Below are 27,453 nucleotides of genomic sequence, written 5' to 3'. Positions count from 1 at the left end.
GCAGACTCTGACCTTGAAGAGGTTATTTAAGTATTATTCCTCAACTTGTTTCATCGAAACTATTTCCCTGCAATTTTTTTTTTTTTTGCCGTCACACAGAAATATTTTTAGATTCATATTTCGATTAATGTTTTTTAATTGGAACAAAACTGGCATCTGTGTATAAATCTTTGTAATTTAGTAACACATGCATGTAAATTAACGGCAAACTCAATCATTAGAGGACAAAGTCCTTAAAAAGCTTTCAAATCCATTAATCACAACATGTAAAACGAGTCTCTCAATTTGCAAGATTACTGAACCAGATCAAGATTTTGCTATCAAATATTTTAATATGTTTTTGTGTGACTAATGGGAACAACAACTTTTAAGAAACTGATCCGGTACAGCCAGCAACAGTGAAGACAGACAACAAAGCAATCCCTGCAGGTAATTTTGCACTGTCAATTTACTTCCATCAAATGTGTCAACAACATACAAAAAAGACCCTACAGAGAAATTGTAGAGTTTCAATTTGCAACTGAAATTTGATGAATGCACTTTTCGCATTTTAAATGGAGATTGTGCTCGCTCTTTGCTTTGTGTGATAGTTGTATTTGTCTGTCTCTATTTATTGTTGTAACTTTGCTTTGAGCTCTTGAAAAAGAGATTTTAAATCTCAGTGAGTCTATTACCTGGTTAAATAAAGAATATATATATATATATAAATATATATGTATATATATATATAAAGATCTCACTACAGACTTAAATTTGCTATTTTTAAAGCGATAAAATATTTTTTAAGTGGGGTTGTATGATGTACTTAGTCATAGTCAGTGTATAACATACAGTAGATATCAGTCGGTATGCCCCCAGTTTGGAGAGGCAGGCTGGAGTCAGACATGTAATTTAAACGATCTACCGCTGTGAATGGGGTCAGCAACAAAACAGATTTTAGCCACCTAAAAAAAAAAGTCCCATCTAAGAAAATCAATATCAGTATAAGTGTAGGCTATACTGAGGGTATTTTCACCGCTTTACCTTTCTGTCAGAGAGTGATTTTCAACGGGAAAAAGCAGCTGTTATAGCGCTCTCCTCAGTGCCAAACTCCATTGAGAAAAACAGCGATTTAAGACCATGAACAAAGGAGCTGCTGGTCTACCACTGCCTCAAACTGTTAATTTGTTTGTCTTATTAGTGTCTTTGGCATTTAAATGTTTTCATTCAGATTCACCAATGTCACACAAACTAACTAACTGATAAAAGCAGTTGTAGTTCAGCAGCTCAAGTTCACTAAAGTTACCGTTTTTTTCAATGGAGTCTGGTGGCTTTGACGAGAGTAAAGTCACCTGAGGCTGTTAACGGCTTCCCCGTCAGAACAGGCTGTCTGACAGAAAGGTAACAGTCAAAATACTCTCAATATAGCATACACTTAAACTGATTCTGATTTTTTGAGGTGGGATTTTTTTTTAGTGACTAAAATACATTTCATCGCAGACCCCAATTTGCACAGCACAAATTCCGGTTTTAATTAAGCTTGAGCCCAAAACTGCTGCCGTGGGTCAGGTCAAGCTCGGAAGAAACTGATCAAAGTTCTCGGGCAGATAGCAGCTACCTAAGAGAACAGCAACAGCTGCCATGAATGTCTGCAAACTGGGAAAAACAATGATGTCCAGGCGCTTCTTACCCTCCAAGCAGAGCACGAGATCAGCAGCCATACAACAGAGACAGTAAATGATTGTTATTGCAATGTTAATGCCATTGTTATTGTTTATTAAGCCCTTCTGACGTGTATGTTTTATGTCACGCAAGGGGCTGACGCTGTTGTCTTAAATGTCCAGCATGCTATTTGAAATCACACACTGGAGTGGGATGATGTCGCTGTTGTTTGGTTCTGTGTAAAAATGCCACGGAGGCATAATGAGGGTACTTTGTAGTGGCCCTATATATAGTCGATCTTTGTGTGAAAGGGCTTTAGTCACCAAAAAAGCAAAAATAGGGTCCAGGTTAAAAAAATACAGAACAAATTGACTTTGGTGCTTTAATTAATTGAGCTATTTTCACCCCTTACAGTTAGTTACAGACTGTTCAGGAATATGACGAAGCTCAGTTCTCAAACACAATTGTAAAACAGCATCAGACTCCATACTTGAACTTGTCAATCATTCAAGTATTGCAAAGAGCGCAAGAAATGAAACCTTTTGGTAACAATAAGGGAAACACGGTGCAGAAAGAGGTGAAAAAGCACACAGCCTCCCTTATGAAAAAACAAAAATAGAGACCGAGAAACAGGGGTGTTGGCAGGTGTGCCATAAAGGTTGAGAAATATCTGCTATTCTTGGAGGTCTGTTTTCTACAACCCCCCGGGGTCATCGCCATTTCCACTTTCATTTCTAGCCCTCCTTGGCTCATGAGAGCACCTGGATTGACGGCTCCCGATGCCATTCACAAACACATTCACCGACACACACACAAACACAGATTAATGCAAGTGTGTGTACGCGGTCATAAAAATGCACTCGAACAGCCACACACACGCATGACATAGCACCGCTGCTTCAGTCGCTGTCCTTGGTGCTGAAATTCCCCGAGCCAATATCAGTGTCGATGTTAACATGCAGCCTCTCCAATCAGTCAAACCCGGCTCGCGAGAACCTTTGAAAGAAAGGTTCCCTGGGCCGGGAAGAAGACACGGACTCGTCATAATACACTCTCTAATTACACTCCAGATTGAATAATATAAAAAGAGTGTGTAGAGGGGATAAGATAAGGGCCCTGGGGGACAGCCTATGTGCTGAATCTCAAAGCATGCGCAGCTACATCTCCTAATTTCCTCATAATTACGTCTGGCACCCGACTCCAGGCTTGTATGCCAATGGACACGCATGAAGACCAGTGATGAATACCGGTTGTGCCACAGCGGATGGGGAAACAGTGTCACGGCTGCCAATTAAAATAAAGGGCGGAAGTGAGGGAAGCACCTTGTTTCACCATTTCTCTGTATCTCTACTGTCTCACTCCATCACTGTTAATAATTGATCAAAGTTTGCAGTCTCGGCTTTGATATATCCATGGCAACGGCCTGCGCGGAGAGTGTGTGTCTGCACGTACTGCATGTGTGTGTGTCTGTGTGTGTGTGTTTAGATCTCAGAAGGCTGTAAATAGTCTGATGCTGTCGCCAGAATAGCCAGAGAAACAAGCCGTTCTGCTACCACGGGGTATCTGCATCCATTAAAGGGACAGGCTGGGATTAAGTGTTGAGCTTCATGAATATTGTATGATGTTGAACAAGCTGAGGACATTGCTCGATACTCCCAACCCTAATGGTCACCGACATGTGTGGGTGTGAATGTGTGTTAAGGCACCTGTTTGCCAAATCCAAGTCAAACTTTAACACGCGTCTGCTGTTAAAAGATGCAATAAAAGTTCTTCATTGTGATAAATTCAGGTCAAGAGACTCTGCTGCATAATTCTGCCTCTCCAGCCTTGATCTTGAGATGCAGGCAAACAAAGGGGCCAGTTACGCCCTTGTCTTAATCTTACAGTTAAACAAAGAGTTGTGCTCACGAGGTGGAGATTCGCTCTCTGACCAAACAAGAATAAAGGCGTGAGGCGTAATAGCAGCACGTAAATATCATAGCTAATTAATCCCTATTCTTATAATTGCTTTTCTGCCTCTCGGAGAGTAAGATCCTCATTACTATTCCAGCCAGGTGAGAAGCGTTTGCAATGAGAGGGTAAAAAAAAATTACCAAATACACTGTACCCTGAGCAGGAGCAATAAATTCCCCCCTTGACTTAATTCAAGGAATTAACCAGTGTCACTCAGACAATGTTGTACCAGCCTCTTTGAGCCGTTCTATTCAAAGGATCTGCATCTATTTATCGAGCCGCAGGCGCCTGTGACTCCTGAAGCGCAAGGAGTGATGTTTCCCCAATCCCTATGAAATCTGTTCATGCCACTGCTTTATCTTTATGTTCATGGCAGCTACATCTGCAGCTGCCTGCTTCACTACACTTGTAATCAGAGGACGAGCACACACACACACACATGCACACATTTGATCTGTTTAGCATTTGATTGCAAAGAACAAGGTGTATGCATAACAGAATGTGAATAAGCATGCACTGTACTATCAGCTCTGCATACATCCAGCATATGAATTTGCACACATATTTCCACAGAGCTGAAACCTTATTTGTTTCTGTGGTTTGCTTCAAGAGTAACTGTGTTGCCATGCCAACTCTCCCTCTCTCTCTCTCTCTCTCTCTCTCTCTCTCTCTCTCTCTCACACACACACACACACACACACACACACACACACACACACACACACACATTTGCTCTCTCTCTCTCTCCCTGCTATTCTGTTTAACAGGATTCCAATGCAGAGCCTTGTACACCAATCAGAATAAAGCTCGTAGCAAAATTTCTAACCAGTCCCAGCACAGTTAACTGTTTGGTGCCCCGGCTTCTCTCCAGGCATCTGTCCTGCAGCATGATTGATAATAACCCTCAAGAGAGGAGACAAGGGGGGGATTTCCGGTAATTGTTTTCATGTGTCATCCTGCTGTTAGAGAAAAATGGGTCCTTTTGGGTGGGAAAACTTTCAGAATAACAATTAGGAGAGGCAGCAACAAGGTGCAACTGGAGCGTTTCCCTTACTAAGATAAATAATGTGCTTTTTGATTAAACTCTATGTCAGTGTGGTGGGTGGTAATCTGGGGCAGCGAGGGGAAATGAAACCAGTCGGGGGGCGGATATTGGATTTATAGCGGTTGATAATGCTGACATTTTAAAATACCACCGTGATTAATGATTGATGAGCAACAAGCAGGAGGTGTGTTTGTTCATTTAGCACTAAACCAGCACTGTACGTGGCATGGCAGCCCCCTTTGTGCAGACTGAAGACTTGAGGGTTAGTTATCAGTGGGGTGACCTTTTATGAAAGCTCCTCTTGGAGATCTGTGACTTGGGAGATGGCTGGTGTTCATAAGAAAAGACGACCTGGAAGTGACATTTAATAGACCTGCCATGACTCTGGAGGAAGCCAGGGTGGGAATAAGCTACATAAAGTCAGAAAACATTATTGCAAAAGGGAACAAAGTGCAACAAATGACATCCAGCATGTTTAAAAGAATAACACAACAAAACAACACAACTCCCACTGATCAACTTGGAAGGTTATTTTTAAACCACTGGATTTGATCAGCCTGATCTCGATACAACTTTTTAAGATTACTAAACCTGGATTAGCAGTGCTCTAAATGGGACTACATATCACAGTGTAGGCGACTGGCTCTGTAAAGAACATCAGTCAGAAAAACATACAACAAAACAATACAAACACTGCTTTCCATTTTCAATTTCTATTTCACAGTGAGACCCCCCATCTGACCCACATATATATATGCAGCTACTTTAAAATGAAGTAAACACCGTCCATCCATCTGTTTTGCCATAGGTAGAGACAGACAAAGGCTTTTGTCTCACCCACTGCCTGTTTTTTTATTAAAAATACTTCACAAGTAACATTGCCTTGCCTCTTCTTCTGCCCATAGAGTCAGTAAGTGAAAACACAGACAGCGCCACTTTGCCATTGTAACCCACACTGTGGTTGAAGGCAGATTTGCAGTTTGAATTACAAATAAAGCGCTATTATTTTTTCATTCTTTTGCAGCTGTTAAAAACCTGCGTTGTTGTCCCATAGCAAAACAGTGCACACTCATGTTACCCAGAAGTTAACCTCTCCTCAACTAATATTACTGCTGATTTTGACGGGGCTGCAGAACAGCAAATCATAATGTTACAACATTGGATGCTCTTTGTTGTACTAAAAGGCCTCATAGGTAGCATAATGTCTACTTTTTTACTGTAACGCCCAAACAAATTAAGTGCAAAATATAAAGTGATGTATTTATACTACATGTTAGCCAATTTGAAAGTTTTATTACATTTCATCTCTGAAATCCACCCTGAATTAGCCCCTCTGCTGGGATCAGGATAATCCTGATTTTTTTTTATCAAATGTATCCTAATCTCACTAAAAAGTTTTGAACAACACAAACTTGAGGTTTGATCCAGATCAAATCCAAGATTGGATTGTGTGATCTAATCGGATTTCACAATACTTTTTTTTTTTTTTCTTTTGAACCACCCATTTTCCAGATTTGATCCAATCCTATTATGGCTGAAATCCTATCAGATTACTTTTGAACAACTGGGCCCAGATGATGAGATCCCTCACTGACTCACACATCACTTAAGTGCGCGCCTCCTCTGACTCTCCTCCTCGTGCACTCACTCACCATGCTGTCGTAGTGGATGAGCTCCAGCTCGTAGTCCGGCAGGATGTCGCTCCTGTTGTTCACCAGGTCCAGAGCCATCTGAGCGGAGGGCATGCATGCCTGACCCCCGGGCCAGCCTCCGCTCATGGGGAACAGCGCTCCGATGTACAGCTTCTTCTTGCCTGTGGACGGCCGTGGCCAGAGGAGAAGGACGATGAGAGATGCCCGTAGGAGGAACATCGCATGCCCGCGGGCTGCGCGAGTTACCCGCGGCGGACTCCTGCACATCACCGGCGCGTTTCAAGGTGAGCTGGATCAAGAGAGCTTAATTTATGTGCGAATTTTGCAACAAAAATTTGTGTGGACTCAACACGTGTCCGAGGTTGACTTTCATGCAGATATCATGTGACTATTTACTTTTAATTGCAAGTGTTTAGCGAGTCGAGTAAATAATTAAGTCTGCATATAATTCAGCATAATGCGTGGTTAATTATACATGGCATGCTGGCTGGATTTTCGGGACAAAGTCAAACACAGTTCAGCCAGGCTTTACTTTGCAGAGCTCGCAGCGATCATGCGAGGACACACTCGAGATGCTCATCAGTCAAGTTTCAACCCTGCGATCCGACTCATTTCTATGCAATTCCACACCGACTGAACTAACGCATCGCTTTCCGCTCGCAATCAATCATGAATATTGGACAGCGCGTCCTTTACTCACGACTTTTACGCAAAAAAGGGACGCGCGAATTAAGACGCTGGAGTCCGCGCAGAATACGTCAACCGGGTCAGATGAGTGTGGATTGGGAGCTGCGGCTAAAAAAAAACACAACTGGAGTGTGAACTGAGAGCTGAAGCGGCGGAAATAGCAGGCAGCATTTCCCCCCTTTTTTAAACGCAGCCGTATTCCAACAGATGAAACGATTTGCCGCGGAAAAGCAGGCGCGCCAGAGCTCTGCGTCTGATCCACTGCAGCACCGGCAGGCTGAGAGTGTGTGAGAGGAGAGAGAGAAAGAGAGAGGGAGGAGAGGGAGAGAGAGAGAGCCAGGACTAGTCTGAAATGCATGCTGAGAGCGAGAGAGAGAGGGATGAGAGAGAGAGAGAGAGAGAGAGGGATGAGTGAGAGAGAGAGAGAGAGGGATGAGAGAGAGAGAGAGAGAGAGAGGGATGAGTGGTTGGGAGGGGGCTGTGGGCAAAATCTCCTCAAAGATTTTCTAATGAGTTACACGCTGCGCTTAACTTAAACAGTACATCCATTCCACTACAGTCCCACACAACCTCATTTTGTCACATTTTCCTCTTTTCGTTCGGCTTTTTACTCCCACCACTTGCTGCAGCTGCTGCCTCACACTGGTAGCTGGTGCGTCCATAATCAATTTCTGATCAATGCATCAATACAGGAGGCTAAATAGTGACATCAGCTGGGTTAAGGTTTTTTTTTAAATTGGGTTGTAGGAGGTACTTTATCTATAATCAGTGTGTGTATACATGACATGTGTGTCAGCCTGGTAAGACCATCCTGATCAGGAGAGCTCAGTAGGCGGGTCTCCATTACAGATTGGCAAAAAACTTAAGCGATATTTTCGAAATGTCGATTAAAACACAATTGCGAGATGAGTGTGTTTCCACTAAGTGATGTCATGGCGATGGATGTTCAAAGCATCAGCAGGTTTATTTCTATTGCAGCCACCGCACTAGCCGTCATTATTTCCAGTCGAAGGCGACACAGGTGTGTTATGCGAGTGATAATAGAAAGGTGAGCCCCTTTTATGTGGGAACGGACATGTAAGAGGGATTTCTGGGAGGTGATAGTCCACGATTTCACAGAGGAATTGTGGATTCAAAACTTCCGGTTGATCTGCTCAACTTTTGAGGAGTCGTGCGAGGCATCTAAGGAGTCTGGCCTTGATCAAAGAGATACAACAGCTTCAGTTGCCCGTTGGAAATTACTGTCTAACGGAAAGATAAATCAGTAAAAATACAGCATACACTTAAACTGATATCAATTTAGGTGGATAAAATATGTTTTAATGCTGACCGCATCCACAGCAGTACATTACTTAGCCTCTGTCTCAGTCGTCTTGCCTGCTTCTCCAAAACAACCTAGATGAATTAATCAATTAATGATCAACTATCTAATATCATCAATGCATCTGTGTCATTTCTGTGTCATCATTTCCATCCAATCACATTTTTAAACACTCAAGATAAAGACAATAGGGATAGTTACCAATATTGTTTCATATTGATCGTGGCCCCCTGAATTGAATCAAAATTGTATCATGGCAGATTTGGTAATTGAAGCAAATATTCTATTTGTCCAGATAATCAATATAATATTGTGCCGTGATGAAACTTGTGATTTACACCCCTAGTGCTCATTTAAAAACCAACCAAGTATTTTACACATTTGAATTCTGACCTGCTGATGGCGCTGGTTGAAAAGTTAAATCACAAAAGTTTTTACAAATCATCATGAGGGGGACATGAAAGCGTGGACCAAACTGAGTGCAAACTCATCCAATAATAAATTTACTAAAAAAAAATGTCAACCTCATGGTGGCATTATGAGAGATGTCAGGGGATCACCAAAGTCATCCTCTGGGGATCATGAATGTCTGTACAGAATTGCAGCAAATCCATCCAATATTTGTTCAGATATTTCAATCTCCCCACTGCTAAAAAGACGCTGATTCCTCTGTTTGAAGCTGCATGATAATGATGCTGAAACAATAGTTACATGTAAACCTTTCGCCTGTTTTTAACATAGATGTTGTCTGACCTGCAAATCAATATCTCCATGCTTCCTGAGCTAGCACGCACGAGCAGTGAGCAACTCTGCTCTGTAACCACCTCTGCTAATTCATAGACCATTTCATCTCTACCTCCTCTGCACAGCCAAGTCTATAAAATGCTCCACCAGCTGCTTTGAGAAATCAGCAAAAAAATGTGTCAGGCAGTATCAATCATGGCTTATTTTATTTCACTTGCGCTGCACGAGTGGAAACGGTGATGTAGTTTGTGTCGATGAGAGAGAGATTGGACTCCCAGCATACCTGTTTGAACCCTTTGTTTACATCCAGCACAATAACCCTGACACACAAAAAGCCACCTGACCACCTGTTTTGTGGTGTTTACACCATTGATGTCATAGAGGACTCGGATACAGAATTGAACGCGAGGCCCCGTTCATTCCTATGAGAGTTGCTCAGTGGCATATGAAGCCAAAATGGCTCAACCGCTGTGCATTAAATTACCGGAAGGATCTGAGGATGATCGGCAGTACTTTCGCACCGTGAGGCCCACAGAGCAGGTGCACTAGAGACTGTCACCAGCCAAGTGTGTCCGAGTTTGTCCGAGCAGCTAGCTTCCGTTGGCCCAACATCTAACGTCCAGTTTAGTGCTCCACTAACTTGAATGGCGATAAAATGATTTGTTTCAAAATGTCATTAGACCGAATGGATCTAATCCTGATAGTGAAACAGTAAACTTTGCAGGGTTTATGATCCTAAAAAAATGAATCCACTGATTTACAGACGTCTCTGTCACCATGTTAGTCAATGGGAGAAGTGTTTTGGGCCACAAGGCATCATGTGACGGTGTAATCACACTTCCTGGAGGACCAGTTTACCTGGCTTTTTTGTGGTTGTGTTGGACCAATTGGACCTTAAGACATCTGGACCACTCAGATTACATTACATTTATGTCGCTAACGGTTCCTCTTGAGCTGGGAATGCAGGTCCACACTATTATTATAACACCACACCAGCATGCAACTGTGGTGCCCTAAATAAGCAGCCTCTGCAGACCATTTGACAGTTATCGGCCTTTTACGTCACCACAACAACATGGACCGCACAAACAAGACAATCGATTTAATTCAATTCAATTCAAAAACACTTTATTCGTCCCAGAGGGGCAATTTGTAAGGCACGCAGAGCAGTAGAGCCAGCCGGTCACCGCACAAGCAGTGACCCGGAAAGAGATCGAGATTGATAAGACAGAGAACTGATGAGTGTTATTTGTCTTAAATAAAATGCAAATGTGAATATCATTGTCCATACAGGTAATTATTTGTCAACTAGGAAAGCTGGCTTTTGCCCTGTGGGCCAGAATTGTTTGTTTACAGTTACGTGGTTGCTGCTGCTGCTGCTGGCTGACAGAATATTCAAACAGCTTTCCCGGCCTTCACCATGACATGTTAAGCGGTGTACAGGCACACTTAAATGGAGTGTTCCCAGTATCTACTCTCATATAGAAGCTACAAAGTCCCAAAAATGATGTTATAAAAACCACAGTCATTCCTACATCTTGCAGTGTGGACACAACAAAAAAGGGTATTCTTTAAACTATTAAAAAGTTCCTCCGGTCTGAAAACACCACAGACTCAGGCACAATGGCCTTTAAGCCTTCATAGCTCAAAGTGAATGATCATACAGTCCTTTTCTAGAATGAACTTTTGACGTTTTTGGAGAAACGTCTGCCAACATCATCCGATATCGATGAATCCTTTGAGAAATCTTACATCTAAAGGTTAACAGCTCATTATCTCGGAATAATACTTTGCCGACAATACTTTTGGGCCATTGTCAACGCAACCTATTTGGATTCATTTTTATTCCATTTAATGCTCGTGTTTTTGTAGTTCCTGTGTAAGCGCTCTAATTTCAATGTAATGTTAGTGTTAAAGTTCCCGTTTGAAATTACTTATTGCAGCAATAGAGGAGAAGACCATTATTTCTCCAGTCTAAATTAAAAACCCTCAGTAGTTAGGCGATGGAATATGACTATTATATAACTCTGGTTCATTACCCCAATCTCATTATCTGGATATCTCCGTGTAGCGGAAAGCTATTCAGATCCAGCTGCTAACAAGCCCTCACAGGCTGAGGTGAGTGTAGTGATCATCTGCTGGCATTTGCCTTCCACTTCCACCTCCTCATCCTCGCTGCCACGCCGTGACCCATCCAACGCACTATCAATTATTCAGCCGTGAACTTTATATGCTTTTTTTTCCTTTTTTTTTTTTTTTGGCTCCATAATCCTACAGCCAACACATGCAAGACGCATCAGCATCAGGCAGTGCAGTGTTAACAACCCCCATGGTGACATTAACCGTGGCACTGCCTGGGGAAGATGCAATAGAGACGTGAGTGCTGTAACATGTTGCTGAGCTGCTTTAATGAGGGCCTTACTGTATGTTTGTGTGTCTGCAGTTTGCACACTGGACATCCTTCAGGATAATGGCCTGTTTTTGTCCTGGCAGATGTGTTATACTGGTTTGAATGTTCCCTTTTTAACACATTCACCAGATTACCTCCACCTGCAGAGCATGCTATTCAGGGAGCGACCCAATTCATGGTGAAAACACTTTGAAAAAATATATATTGTGTAAAATCAATCAAACTGTTTCAGTTCCCAGGACGATGATGTTTTATGGATGTTTTTCCACAATGCTGACATTAAAAGTCAGCTCCAGTTTATTTGTAGGGTATTTCATAATGTATTCTTTCTGTTTGTCTAACTTTGCTTGTTGTACCAGATGGGCAAGGTGAAAACTCAAGCTGTATTTACACATTACAGGGCCGGTGTTATTGGAATGACATCAATTTATAGAAGCATAATCGTTGGGCGGCGCGCTATAAAAACACAGTTCATCATGCAGTAAAAAGCTCTGATTTCGATACAGTATCATCATTACATAATTTGTCCAGCAGCAGCACACCACACACTACCTCATTTCCAATACTCTGCAGCACCGCAGTTATTAGAGTAATATATCATGCCTGAGTATCAGGCTGGAGGGGAGTTAAGAATTGTTCAATTGTTCAAGTTCATTGTTCAACTGTAAAAGAAAATATCCTGCCACTACGGAATAGCTTTATTGCAACATTTGGTAAGCAATAGTGTGTTGTTGTTGTTAACCCTTTGAAACCTGAGAAAACTGGCTTTTTTTCCTTTTAAACAAAAAACATGGGAACAATGCAATGACCAACAAAAGAAGAAATTATACAAATATTAGCAAGAATTCTGGAAAAAAAGGAAAAATACCTGAATTTAGTTTAAAAAAAAACAATGACAATAAAAAACAAAAATATAAAAAAAGAATAAAATAAAATAAAAAATTACAATACATAATAATTTGGGGACATAATTTTAAATATGTAATATGATAATTATGCATATAGTTTTTCCCTAGTTTTTTCCATTTTTCTCTAAGCATGTTTCTCTTGCCTTTTTTTAAAATATTTTTTTTAAATCTAATAATGTCTTGCAATTTGTAGAACTTTTCTTACCAAGCAGCTCATTGCTTTTTTCACATCTCTGAAAAAAACTGCACCAATTGCACAGGATTTAAAGGATTCAATGCTTGTGAAAGGTGTCTTAAAGCAGCACGAGAAAACTGATGTTGATCCAGGTTTGAAAGGGTTAATATATATATATCAAAAAAAGAATACCTTCTGCTACATTACTGTCAGAATTTTTTGAGTCTATATAACAGCTTTAAAAGTAACGTAAAGTATAACGTTAAATAGCTCAGTAGATGCACAGTCCAAGCTTTCCTCTGTTTGGTGATACAGTCGGTTAGTGTAGTTCAGTACAAAGAAAATAGTTCCTGCATGAAACTGCTCATAACAACGTCTTAGGATTATCTTGTGTAACCGGATCGTGATTTCAGGAAATAGACATCGCTGTTGAGTTTTTCAAATATATTTTTTTGCGCTTTGAGCAACACAAGCCGAGTGCCATCTAGTTGCATTATACTGGAGAGAAGGCAGACATCTCTACGGCCGGTATCTCCATCACTTGACAACTCACAACGAAAACCATCTAGATTGATAAATAGCGCTACAGGAAGAGAAAAAATTGATGAACTGTCCCTTTAAAGGATGAATACTTTGTCTTATTTTCAACAAATCCCGTCACAAGATGAGTACTGGTAATGTCTGTGTTGCCAAAGTCTAATATATCTTATCCCTCTGTGACATAGAGCTCCATTGTTGTCAAAAAAACTATTAAAAACACTTCAATGAGCCTTCATGTGCTTTGATTACGATGAACACAGGCACTGTGGTTTATTTTGAGTCAATCCCATAGACCCTGTTCTGCTGCTGTAAATACTCCCCAGCAGTGCAGCAAAATGTGTATTATTCCACTGACAAATGCAGTTATTATTCCTGCTTCAGCAACATCTATCCACATTAATCACAAGAATTAATCGGTTTTTAACAAATTACTCCATTAAAAATAAAACTGACCTAATGAAGACGAAAATGCACTAGCACATTTTCAGTTCATTGGAAATTCTTTTTTTTTTTTTTACTTTACATGAACATGACATTTTGGCTTTCGAAAGAAAGATGGGAAAATGAGTCATGATTTAATGCCTGTTATCGCCTCTACATTCTAAAATACAACAGTCCTAAAAGATCAAATATAGTATGAAATAGAGTAATCCAAAAATATGACAGAGTATGCATATATATGTACATATACTGTGTCAACCCAACCACCAGAATAAATGTACATTTCTGCAAACCTTGGATACCTTGTATTTTATTAGGTTGCAGAAACTTTGGTTAATGTGTCCGTTTAGGCACAAAAACCACAAGTTATGGTGAGGAAACGATCATGTTTTGGCATAAAAAACACAATTTTAGAGGCACAATCCTGGCAGAAAATGCAGCTATGTCTCTGTCAAAGCAAACACTCTTTGTGGTACAATCTGGGCAGGACTTGCAGCAATGTCATGGTAAAAAACAGCTGCTTTTCTGAGTTCTGTCCGGACAGGAAAAGTTGTGATATCTAAAAAAAAAACACTTGTCATGCCACTATCTAAGCAGGAAACTCAGTGATGTCTCTGTGTAAACAACCACTATTCATGGAACTCGACAAGAAAGGAAACAATTTCTTGGAAAAACAGCGCTTCTTGTGGCACTATCCCCGGTGGAAAGAGAGCCATGGGTCACTACCAAACATCTGGTGCAGCGACTCTTTGAAAAGCAACCTTTTTTTTCTATGTTGGTCTCTCTATCAACATTAACAATGATATGTATGAAACATGCAAATGTAACATATCTGGGGTTTGCAGAAACCTACAATGCGAACATTTTCCTCCAGCGACTGGGCTGTAGCTTGTTATGTCTTTGTTTGTTTCTTTGTTTTTATTGACTGTGTACCTTTTACTGTGGTTTTGTTATACCACACTTGGAGAAAACAGAAACCAGAGATGCAATGCTACTGCATATATGTGCACGCGCGCACACGCACACACACACACACACACACACACACACACGGGGTAGAGCAGACACAGACAGGAGCAGGGTATTAACCTTTCTCCCGCTGAGGAGGCAGTAAGTGGGTGGTGATGGCACATGGAGAGGAGACGGAGAGAGCAGAGCCAGAAGGAGGTCAGCATTGAGACAGTAGATGGAATTTTCTATTTGAGGAAACAGTGCTCTCTCTACTGCTTTGTTAATTATGTGTTTGTCAAGTCTGTCTATAGCATTTGGAAAGTTTTATCAGCAACTTCTGGGATTACTTGCATGAAACTATATACCAAGTTTAGTGTTTTTTTTATATATATATATAGAGAGAGAGAGTGTACATGAGCAGTGTGTGCATGAGGGAACAGGTGGGCTTATGAAAACCTCATACAGGTCTATGCCTTATTCATTAGAGTGCTGTGATCCTTCCAAGGATTGTAGCAAGTGTATGATTCAATATCTGGCCAATTCCTAATGTGGTGACATAACTGTGCAAGAGAGTGAGCCATCCTGCAACAGCAACACATGTATTCATCCGCTCTGCCGGGGATCAGATAAAATGTCTGCACCGGTAGATGTTTTGACCCTTTAGTTTTCCAGCGAAGGCTGGCTTAGCACATTAGTTCATTTTCAGAAATGACCTGCTGCAACCTCGTACGGATCCACAGGTTTAATAGCGCTTTATGTAGGACTGGGCTAAGTGAGCAGAATATTCCACACCTGATTATTTTTATACCTGTGACAAACTCACAGCTCTGCTTTTTCAAAATCCCTCTCAGAGGGCAGGAGCGTAGCCAAAACGATTAGCGACAAACTAATACATTAAAAGTTTGGAAATAAAATTCAGTGAAGACGTGAGAGGGTTAGTGTGGATGAGCTGAAAATGCTACCTTACTAATGATGCTTATGAGCAAATTAAATATTCTTAATCTTCTTTCCTTCTTGATTCATGAGAGAAGATGTATTTCACAAATTATTTTCATAAACTCTGATATCCATTTATATCCAACTCTCAGACGACCATTTCTATATCAGTCAGTTTATTAACCCTTTAACAACTGGACCGTCATCTTTTTTTTTTTTTTTTGTGCTGCATTTAGACGCCTTTCACAAGCATTTTAACCTCTGAAACCAGAGAAAACTGGTTTAATTTCTTTCAAAATACAAGAAAAATATAACGAGCAACTTGGAAAACTTGCAAACTGAAAACAACAACAATTAAGTAAAACATGACAAGGAAATGAAAAAAATGAGAAAATAATTATAATATAAAATATAGTATAATATATAAATAGAGAGAGAGATTTTTTTCTTTAGAGAGATTTTTTTCTTTTTTTCCTGTATTTTTCAGTAATTTTTAAGGTCTTAGTTCTTCCTTATTTTTGGCCCATTTCTTATTAAGTTGGTCACCGCCTTCTGATGTTTTTATAAAGAAAGTGAGCTACTTTGCTCACGTATCAAAGAGTTAAAACTGGTCCATTATTATTCTCATATAGGTCTAACATTAAAAAACATCTGTGGTTAATGTTTTAGCTATGTTTATGTGTTTATGTGTTTATGCGTCAGTTCCAGTTATGATTACTATACCTATTTGCTTGTCTGTTCTATTTTGTCATGATAAGGAGAGAAATATCTTCAGCATTTGAATAGATTCTAAATTACAGAGGGGAGATTTTCACAATAAGCCCCTTCAGATTTCTTACCTCTCCTGCACAGTTCTTGCAATGTTTTGATCACATCTTGTGTGCTTATAAAATTCAAATTCAAATTCAAGGATTTGCTCAATACTTACAGGTAGAAAAATAATGGTTCTCATGTAAACCCTTTGAAACCTGAGCAAACTGGCTTGATTTCTTTTAAAAACATGGAAAGGAAAGCAATGAGCAAGTTAAAAGAAATGACTTTGCAAGACATAATTAAAAAGTGCAAGAAAATTACCTTAAAATTAGCTCACAAAAAAAACACAAACAGAGAGTAAAGTTTAAAAAAATAAAAGAAATGACCCGGGGGGCTTAAAAATACATAATAATTCTGTAGCGTAATTTGAAATATATAATTGTGGTGATAATTAAAATACTTTGGGGGCATTTTTTCCCTAGCTTTTTCTTTAATTTTTTTTATTTTTAAAGAAAAATCTAAATTAACAAATATCTTTAAACTTGTAGGACATTTATTGGCAAGATGCTCACTGCATTTTTAACACTTTTTTTTGCACAAAATCAAATAAATTTGCACAGGGTTCAAAGATTTAAATGCTTGTCACCTGAATACAGCACAAGAAAAGTGATGTCACTTCAGGTTTCAAAGGGTTAACTTGCAGTTTACAACTCAAATAAACTGGTTTCTCAGAGCTGAAAGAAAAACAAAAATGGAGAAACTTCTCAAAGATGTTTCGTTTTCCCAACTACGTCAGATTTTTCCAGCTGTATTGAAGCTTCACTTACAGAGCGACCATTTCTCAGTGCTTTGGCTGCTGCTGCCCTCTAGTGGGGCGAAAGTAGACATTGCATCTGCAGCACAGCATTACAAAGCTTCATGTGAAGAAGCATTTTACCTAAAAGGTCTCTGTGAGCACAGTTACGTTCAGGTACTTTACCATTAGACACAGAAACAGGAATTTTAAATGGTCTCCCTAAAGAGACAAGACTTTTTAATGTGATCTAGGCAAGACGTTTGCTATTAAGGTACAAGTAATCATACTTTATATTTTATATTATTGTATTATATTTATCATTATTTGATGATCTAAGAACCCCATTTTAGTTAGTTAGTAAGGTTTATTGTTATTTTTAAAAAATGTTTATGGCAGATTTTGTTTTGAAAATATTTGTTTTGCAATGTTATGTTATGTATAAAAAGTTAATACATACTAATGTTTCACCACAGCAGCTGTATGTTTTAGTGTCATATAAGTCCATGTTGGCAGGGCACTTGTATTTCTATTAGGGGTAGGGGGGGGATTCAATACAGCATAGTACTACAATAATTTAATATTCTATCAATACAGAAAACCAAGTATTGATTTTTTTGTCACATAAACTATTAATATTGTAAATACAAAATGACACATAATTTAAGCTTTTGCTTACTAGAATAATAAGAACAAATGTTTTTAAATCAACTCGATATATTTTGCTGCAAAAAAAGATTAAAGTATATACATTTATATACTTTACATTCTTTGCTTTGTGTGTATGTATGTGTTTAACATACATATTTTTTCTCTGCACTATAAATAAACGTGTACATTTGATTTTTAAAGGAGATTATGTACGTGCATTAGGGATGATAAAAATTATTGGACAACCGATTAATCGGTCGTTAAAAATTAATCAAGCGTGAAATTAAATCGATAGGCTATGCAATGCTGTCACAGTATATACAATATGTTGCTGTGAGCTTTGATTGAGGAAAAATGCATTTGATACTCTGAAATAAACAAAGTTTTTATGTTTTTTTTTCAAATAATGATTAATCAATAGTTAACTTTACCAATAATTGATAATGGAAAGTACTTATGATTTGCAACCCTGGCATTATTTGAAAAAAAACATGTTAAAAAACATATAAAAGGGAGTAAAAAAAATAGTTTAAGTGGGATATCCAGACTGAAAACATTATCTTATTAAATAACCAGAATTACCTCCCCATAATTATATATCTATGTCGAGTTTTTACAGTTTACATCCATGTCTGTAAAATGTTCCCCCCGGCAGCCAAGATTAGCGTCACCAGTCCAAACAAATGTCTCCCCTTCTGTTACTAAGATATGACTTGACCTTTCGTGTATAAAATGTCATCACTTCATTATTACATTTTATGAGATATGTGTGTGAAATGTTGTTATAATTAGTGAATGAATTCTTGAGTTATGGCCAAAAACATTTCTAAAACAGGTCTCAGTGACCTTGACCTTTGACCACCAAACTGTAATCAGTTCATTCTTGAATCCAAGTGGGACGTTTGTGCCAAATTTGAGGAAACTTTCTCGCCCTCTTGAGGTACTGCGTCCATAAGAATGAGATGGATGCCAGGTCACAGTGACCTTGACCTTTAACATCATAATCTAATAAGTTTATCTTTGTACCAAGTGGATGTTTGTGCCAAATTTGAATAAATAGAGAAAAACATAATGCCTCCTGCCACAGCTATCACCAGGGTGCAGACATAAAAATAGATGTTGAGAAAGTTTTCATTTATGACATAATATGCGGTTTAAAAAACAAACAAACCACAATATATGATATTGCAATACAATAGTATATTGCAAAACATTTAAAAGCGCAACAATATTGTATCATGACTATTTTGTATCGCGAGGTCTCTGGTGATTCCCACCCCTAATGTCCAGGACAAAATAAAAATGATAAACATAAATAATACACTAATGCAGAGAAGGAGGATTTGATTTACATGGACAAAATTATAAGAATGAAAGATTCCTACCTGTGTAGTTTCTGTCATCTTTTTCCAGCAAACATGAAAAGAAGGAAAGAGAGCAGCTGATTAAAAAACAATTCATGTGGAAACAGAACAGATCATTCTGCCTCAGCATATGATTCTCTTTGTTTTAATTTACTTATTCACCTTGGTAATGTATAATTTGTAAAGATTTGGTGCAGTGAAGTTTAAAAAGCTAATGATTTCCCTCCACTAGATGGCAGCGACACAACACTGTAGCTGCGCTGAGAGAGATCTGTTGGCTGGATGCTGAGCAGTCACTTCCTGGCAGGGGGTCTCTAACTGTGGCAGATATTATGTAATGCTGTGATATTTTCTGGATGCACAATGAAAACCAACATAAAAACCTTAAAATCTCAGAGTTACATAGTGCTGGTACCACAGAAAATCCCATAGCAAAAACATATAGGAGTTATACATATAAACAAATAATCACAGTATATTATAGGGTAGGATACCCCATCCCCTTTGTTTGTCTCCTAACCAATATATGGCTGTAAATCGATTTCCAACACATGTATTGAATGGCTATGCTATATTGAATCGCTGCATTCTTGAGATTTTTTTCCACCAGAACCATTTTGGGGTAAACTGATCTGAGTTTTTATTACTTGAAAATAGTGAGCTATGTATTTATATTAAGCTGTATTTAAAAAGCTTTGATATATATTATTTGGCAATGGGGGATTTGTGGAGAAAGTCATTCAATTTATTTTGGAAAAAAAAGTATTCTTTTATTTAAAATGTAAAGTTGGACCCTTGGAGCATGAAGCAACCTCAAAAACAGGGGCAAAAATCTGGTGAATCTTGCCTCAAAATATTTAGTTAGATTATCGCGTATATAGTGTATATGTGACTTAATATAGTCAATTCAAGACAATTTTAAATATAAAGCCCATTATTACAAATCACAATTTGCCTCAGAGGGCTTTACAGCATACGACATCCCTCCTACAAAACTTTAAAAGGGATATAATTCATATCCACATATAGCAGTATCGTAGCTTCAGCATTATTAACTAGCTAGCAAACATTAGCATTAACACCTATCTAAAATAGAGTTCCCCAGGGATCATGTATTTTTACAGGCCAACACAGAAGTTAGGATCACCATGGTTTCCTCGTCAAAAAGCCTATGGGATTTTTCCTTTGGATTTTGGATCATGGAAGAAAATAAGCTGTGTGGGAAACAAACGCTTATGACACTTACATGTTTTGTTCAGCTAATTAATTTTCAAAAATGAACGCCACTTTGGTGATTTTTGAAGCCTAAATGCAATCAGCAGAAGTAAAAAGCTAAAGTAAGGCTATAAATGAACGACACTATGGTTATGTGATTTAATGTCGCCACCATAACAAGACTTCAAAGCTGAGTCTCATTTAGCCACTTGTTAGCAATGTATTTTTGTTTTGTGTTTTAGTTTTATTTATTTTTTGCTTTTCGCCTTTATTCGACAGGACAGCCTTTGTACATTTAGCCCACTCTACCAGTGAGCTAAATAGCGCCCCAGCAACTGTTTTAAAGACACCCAGAAGCTCACAAGAGAGTATTTACTTACTTATTTTTTGTCGTAAAACAAAATGTTTAAGTCTTTTAAGCTTATCTTAACCACAGACCTTACTTCAGGCATCTAACCAAAATACCGTTTAAAAACCCATTAACTTTGAGGCAAGGGAACTGGAGGTGCTGAAATGCTAACGGACTTCCAGGTTTCAGGACTAATTCCAGGGCTGCTTTATTAGCCAACATTTCTTGGATGGAGACATCCTGAAAACAAGCAATTAGCCTGAAAGAAAGGCAAAAACATTTCTATATACTCCATTAATGATTCAGGATTGGGCTTTAAGGTTGTTTTATTTAGTTAGAGGGCTCATTTTGAGCTCTGGGGCTTATTGCCTTTTTCGTTTTTGTGCTATTACAACAAAACTAGCTTCTCTACCAATTTATTTCTTCTAACAGTGTGTTGGTTTGTGCAAAATCCTCCTGCACATGCTAAAATCATATCCAAATATATTTTTTAAATTTTACAGTAAATTCACTTAAATCTTAAGGGGAGCGTCTTCCCCCATTTTACCCTAAAAATAGGAGCGAATCCTAAAGCATCTACAAATCTTCCAGGTTTTTATTATTATACAATAAGTCGCCTACTTTCAGTTGCTCAGTCCAACTGTGCTGATAATTCCCTCGTTCATCCCTTTTAATACTACCATTCCCATAGCAACTTTATTGGTTGCCATGCCAACTCCTCTGATGACCAGTTGGCAATCTCATTTCTTTCAGTTCTTTGTGTCATCTATGTGTGTGTTTTTTTTAAATCCTCATTTAGTTGCCCTAATTTGGACAAATCCTTTTAGATGTGCCAACTGTTGTAACAGAGAACACCGTCTCGCTCACTCTCTCATCTTATATCCATTCAGTATTTATCTCATTATGTGCATAGTTAAATCAGGTTTTCACTTGTATTACCTGCCTGCGTCAATGGTACAAACTAACCCTCTGTGGACTGCACTCTGATTGGTTGGATCATTTATTGCCTAGCAACCATGTTTCACCATTGGGAGAGCAGGTGTTTGTAATTATCTTCTTTAAAGCCTCCTGTTCCCATTTCTATGAGGCCGGCTGCTAAAGCTAAGTGAGCCATGTTTGTGTGATGAAATGGCACATGATGTGTTTATGTGATTACAATGTACACTTCTGCCAAAAAAATAATAATCAGTTATGGATTTAAATACATGTAATGGGGCTGCTGCTAACAATAATTTACACTATAGATTAAGTGATCAACCAATTTTGACTATAAAATGTTAAGACATTGTAAAGAGGCAAAAGAAATGTTTTTTGACTTCATTCTTTTATCTGATCAAATAAAATCATTCATTTTAGTAAAAAAAGAAATAGCTTGAAACGGAAAATGATCTACTGATTGTCCAAGAAAATGCTGATTAATTTCATGTCTATTCATGTATTAACTGACGTATTGTTTAAGCTCTGAAACTGACAGTAAGGGTACGGTCACACATGGGAAACAGTGGCCACCACAGACTACAGCCAGGCTGAGCTGCCTATCTGTAAAACTTAAAGACTAAATTATACAATCAACTCCATATTTTTGCGAGATTATTGCCCAAAATGTGGTACACTTCTATCAGGCAACCCACAAAAACAGCATGCTCATTCTTTATAGCAGCATTTCTTCTGACAACCTGCATGTTCAAAACGGAGAATACCAACTCCTGCCCTCCCACAGGCGATTCAGAGTCCCTCAATTTAAACACAGCAGGCAAAAAAAAAGCTCTTTAGACATGAGTCAATCCTGTTCTTAACCACAATCACTGCGCTGCTAATTAAGATCGGAGTCTGAGGATATTATGTAATGTTTTTTATGGGAATGTGCTGTTTGTGTGATTTTACATGTGTCTAATTCGTGTGTGAACTTCTTGAGTGAACTGTCTGAGGACTCAGAATTAATTTCAGTACAAACTGACAATAAAGTTGTATCGTATCATATTGTTTCAAATTGTATTGCCTGCCATGGCGATGTTAATGCTGAATGTGGGCAGAGCCTAACGAGACAGACATGCAAAGCTAGCTCGCTAAAAAAATACCTTGAAATTTGAAAAAATGCCTGCCTCCTGACTCACTGCCAGCCGGACAGTATTTATCCTGTAGGGCAGTTTGTGTTCTTCATGGCTAACATCATTCAGTATCGGCTGGTCAGACGTGGCAACAATCACTGTTCCTGCTATTTGTTGAGGCTACAACTTTGCCTGTAAACATTCAGCAAAGTTGAGCTCCATGCGATACAAAGATGCCATTTTGCTTTGCAACTATAAGGGAATGTTTTATTCACTCTTCTGCTTGCGTTGAATGGAGGTGAACTGGAAGCGAATTTTGTGTTAAGTGTGTGTTAACTTTGCTCACATATGATTGCGCCCTTAATTGTTAGAGGTTTTTTTTTTTCTTAATCTTTTCCTAAGTGGTAAACAAAAATTCACACAATAAATCACCAATAACAATTCTGAGAATCTATTTTCACTCATATGAGGATAGTCACACTGCAGCTATTCAGCTATTTACACACATCAATGCGATGCTTTATTATTGATCCCACTGCAGGCTGTGATTGGATATTACTTGTCGTGTTGATACATCAGGGTCGGAGGCAGTTCAAATTAGGGCACAGGGGTCATGGTTAGGGCTAGTGCTAGCTAATCTCAAATATTCTGAGATTAAAGTGGTAAATTTGCAGGAAAAAACAAACAAATGTACTGCCAGAGTCAGGTGTCAGGTGTTTGGGTCCTGTGTGAGTCAATGTTGGCTTGATATTTTTAAACTTAATTGACTTATTATTTTCAGATTTTAGGATGTATAAAGCTGCTGAGTGCACACTTTGTACATAAAATTTAACAGAAAAGCTGATTGACCCCGTTTTGACATTGCACAGCTATCTGCCTTTTAAAATGTAAAGATTACACCAAAGACGTTGAAGGACAGTTATCTGATCCCATCTGTTATGAAAAGACTGAAAAAGATCCAACTCTCATTTATTAAAAAAAAGAAATTAATGAGAAACTTAAGATTTCTATTAGAAACTGGAGAAATTACAAAAAAAAGATAATTATTTAAGATGTCTCACCCCATTATGCCAGTTCATTTGCACACCACCCCAAATTCACAAAAGCCCTGGTTTACTAACTGAAAACATCTCTAATTATATTGATTTTTTTATGACACCTTTTGTCATTATCCTATAATTATCATTGGCTATGAACATTTGGGTGCAAACAGCATCTGCCATCAATTTCAGCGACATATTAGTCTTTAAATAAATTTGTTTGCTTCTTATTGAAATTATTGTGAATTTATATGAAGAACATTTAGGCCAAAGTGGTCACTATGCTATAAATGTTTTCTGACTGTGCGTCTCTACAAATAGACCAGCTCCAGCTATGTAAATGCCATTAATCAACATCTGTGTTACCTTCCTACACTACTCTCCCCAAAGACAGTGATTGGCAACCCATCATGCAACATAATATTCTTAATTCTTCTGTAATTGGAAGCTTAATGTAAAATCTGATTAAGTTTAATTTGGTTAGAAACTCACAGAGGCAGGTGGGTTTAGGCGCATCCCACTTGCCCAGTTTAGTGCAATGGCTGATGTTTCTGCCCTCCAGGATGAAGCCGGCGTGGCAGCTGTAGTGGAGCACTGTCCCCTCCACTGGCGGCCCAGGGGGCTTCACCGTCACGCGGCCGTTCTCCAGAGAGGTCCACACCCGCGGGCACAGCAGCACTGGGAACCAGAAGAATCACAGATGAGAAGGAGGCTGAGACACAGAGTTATGGAAAGGTAAATGGATAATGACTGGTGGATGTAGCCACAGTTTTTTTTTTTTTTGTAAATGTGCTTTGGATTAGGGATGGCCACCAGTGTTTGAGTATTCAGTTTGGACATTAGTTTTCATTCAATGCACGGAGTAATGTCTTTTTTTCTTTGACAAAAAAACATAACAAAATAAGTACAAACATACATTGACCCCGTTCTATATTAAAAGTTGGATTTTTTTGGAGGGGACGTAGTGATGTAACTGATATCCATGAATGTCTGCACAGATCCATTAAGTAAAATAGATCTGCACAGCTGCAAATAACACTCAGTGTTTTCTGTCAGACAGTGTTCGTCCACACAACCAGGCATCAGAGCGACATTTACAAGTGTTGGACGAAATAAACAAAACTAAAGCTAGGTAACCATAAATTTGTGTATCCTAATTAACAGTCTGTGCAGTGCAGAAAGGAAGCCTAACATTAACCTCCACACACATTTTCATTTGGGTGTTCAATGCTAGATTTAATATATCTATTTTGTTGTAAGAGTACTCAGGTACTTGCTGACAATTCATTGTGGGTATTCAAATGTGAAAATCACTTCCAATGCCTAACCCTAACAGGGTCTTGGTTTCCCGATCTGTGTCGGAACGTGATCAACTCAGGTGTGACGTCATTATCAGCTCTGACCGCCAACTATCGATGTAAACAGAACACAGCTTTTTTTTGTTTTTTTGTACTGCAAACAAATTGCTGCTGCAGCTGGAAACCAGGTTGATAGGAGCAGACTGACTCGAAATTGTCTTGGGCCGTTGGAAAAGCACAGAAAGGTTGATTGCTGATATATCTGAAAGACGACATGAATTATCTATAGGCAGACACACCAAAACGATAGCAGAGAAGTAGTTCATCGCTTCATCGCCTCACATCGTATGTGTCTCGGCCCAAAAGTTGTTGCTTGGTGTGTTATGGCCTTAATGCCGCCCTGAGGTACCATAACTTTCTACAATAAAGAAAGACACCGTTAGGTCAGCACCGTGGACTGTGTTCAGTAATAACCACACGGAGTACCTCACAGATCCCCAGAGGGGAAAAAAGGGACACATACCCGGCAGTGCAGAAGCAATGTTGACCAATAGTTTTGTCATCCTGTCTGTATTTTTTCAGTTTTTGCTGAGACGAGAAGCCTGAATCATTGCCAATATATCCTTCCATCACATACTTGGACGTCTTGGAGCTATACTGCCTGATTTCCAGAAACTAATAAACACTGCGGCACCCGGCTAGCACAACCATCACCATGTTTCTCTTTGTTAAACTTGTCCAACCAAGAAACAGTAACTAAGGTGGGCTGGACTAAGGATAAGTCACAAGCTTTACTGAGGGATAAAAAATAAAAAGAATCTGTACTTCACAAGTTTGGCAGTTAGCTGTTAGCAATGCATTTAAAAATTTCAGCCTCAGAGATGAAAACACCAGATTAAAAAGGTTTTTCATCTCTTCTGATTATTGCTGCTGCTGGCATTGATTGCACAGAAAACACTGAGCTTTTCTAGAGAGTACAAATTAATGAATGATACATAACATAACATGTTTCTCCACACAGCAGGTAAAAAAAATACAGAATACAAATGAACGACAAAATGAAAATGTTTTGCCAACGTCTGAGGCTGAGAAGATAACTTCTGCCTCTTGATCAGTTTTAGACTCATGAATGCATCTTGAAATTTTCCTACACATATACTATATTTAACTTACACATAATAGTCTTAATTGCCATTTTCAGCCATATAAATATTATTTAAGTTAATAAAATTTAATATATGAGGCTGCATCTCAGCCCACATTTTTGATGTGAGCTTGCGACACTACAGCCTCCATTTCTCCTGGTTTTGTTTTTTTTTTTTTGACAAAAGCTCTTGGATATAATTTGTTTAGCTGCCTAGTTTGTTGAATCTTCCTTCCAGCATGTGAGCACATAATGAAACTCCAATCTGCACATTGCAGCTTGTGCTCTTACATAAGCCAGAGAAAACAAAAATCCTGCTTGAGAATGTACTCTTGGGAGAAATAAATTCTACTGATGTTAAATGTGAACCGAAAGAACAAAAACAGGAGATATAGCAGGGATTTGATTGGATCTCTGGCCGTATTCTCTGTATTTGCAGAGGCACTGGAGATGTGATCCGAGTAGAAATTAAACTCCGGCTTCCCTGTGCAATGACATCATTTTGATTTGCAGGCATTCTGCAGCAAAAGCACACCGTTAAACTATGTAGAAGCCGTAAAACAGCTTTAATACTACCAAAAACCGCAACAAATAAACTTGCATATCATATGCAGACATACGAGATTAATACACGCGGAAACTAAGCAAGCTAGCTTCTTTATTCTTCCACCAAATTTAAATGTAAGCCCTCCAACGCAACACCCAGCAAGCATCAGCCCAAACTATTCTCTTTGGGGGTATCAGATGAGTTCACATTTGCATGTGTTTATTTATAAAGCCCTTCATTAGGCACACATACAGACAAAAAAGCTGACCAGCGACAGGACACAGCAAAACAACAAACCTGTTTTTCGATCAGAGAATAACTCTATAAGCCTGTCACAAGAACAGCACAACATTTGTGTCCATTCAAGCAAAATACGTGACAAAATTGAAGCTTTAAACCACATCTGAAACAGCTCAGGTAGACTGGCAAACACGCTGCAGCTTAAGAACACACATGCAAATAAACAAATCACAAGCAAACTACGAAAACACCTTCATCATTTTGAAGAAATATGCCAAGCATTTGGAGAATGCACTGCAAATACCACAACACATTAAGAAAATACTTCAAATACCACAACACATTAAGAAAATGTGCAACAATGCATCACAACAAATTAAGATAACGCTGCAAATGCCACAACACGTACATAATCATTTTAATGTATCATCTAATATTACTACTTTTGTTATATTTATTCATTTATCTTTTCTATTTATTTGTGTATTAATTTATACTTGTGTATTTATTTATCTATATATTCGATGATACATTTATTTATTTATGTATTCATTTATCATTTATGTATGACTGGCTAACTGTCTGACTTGTCGAATAAATGTGATTC

At 38.7% G+C, this 27,453-nt stretch overlaps 1 protein-coding gene across 2 annotated transcripts in view; it reads right to left on the bottom strand.

The window, feature by feature from the left end:
- gabbr1a (gamma-aminobutyric acid (GABA) B receptor, 1a) overlaps positions 1–27,453 on the bottom strand; it is a 95,135-nt gene that overhangs the window by 56,420 nt on the left and 11,262 nt on the right. For both annotated transcript variants that reach the window (XM_042490951.1, XM_042490952.1), the window contains exons 5-7: positions 24,110–24,295; positions 18,987–19,004; positions 6,292–6,452 (exon numbers count right to left, since the gene is read on the bottom strand). In XM_042490951.1, coding sequence (XP_042346885.1) covers positions 6,292–6,452; positions 18,987–19,004; positions 24,110–24,295 — 365 coding nt within the window. The remainder of the gene's footprint in view (positions 1–6,291; positions 6,453–18,986; positions 19,005–24,109; positions 24,296–27,453) is intronic.

The sequence above is a fragment of the Plectropomus leopardus genome, chromosome 7 (genome assembly GCF_008729295.1).
Source record: "Plectropomus leopardus isolate mb chromosome 7, YSFRI_Pleo_2.0, whole genome shotgun sequence".
In the NCBI taxonomy this organism is placed as follows: Eukaryota; Metazoa; Chordata; class Actinopteri; order Perciformes; family Serranidae; genus Plectropomus; species Plectropomus leopardus.
Note: the sequence above shows the minus strand (reverse complement) of the source record. Positions and strands in the feature narration are given on the sequence as shown.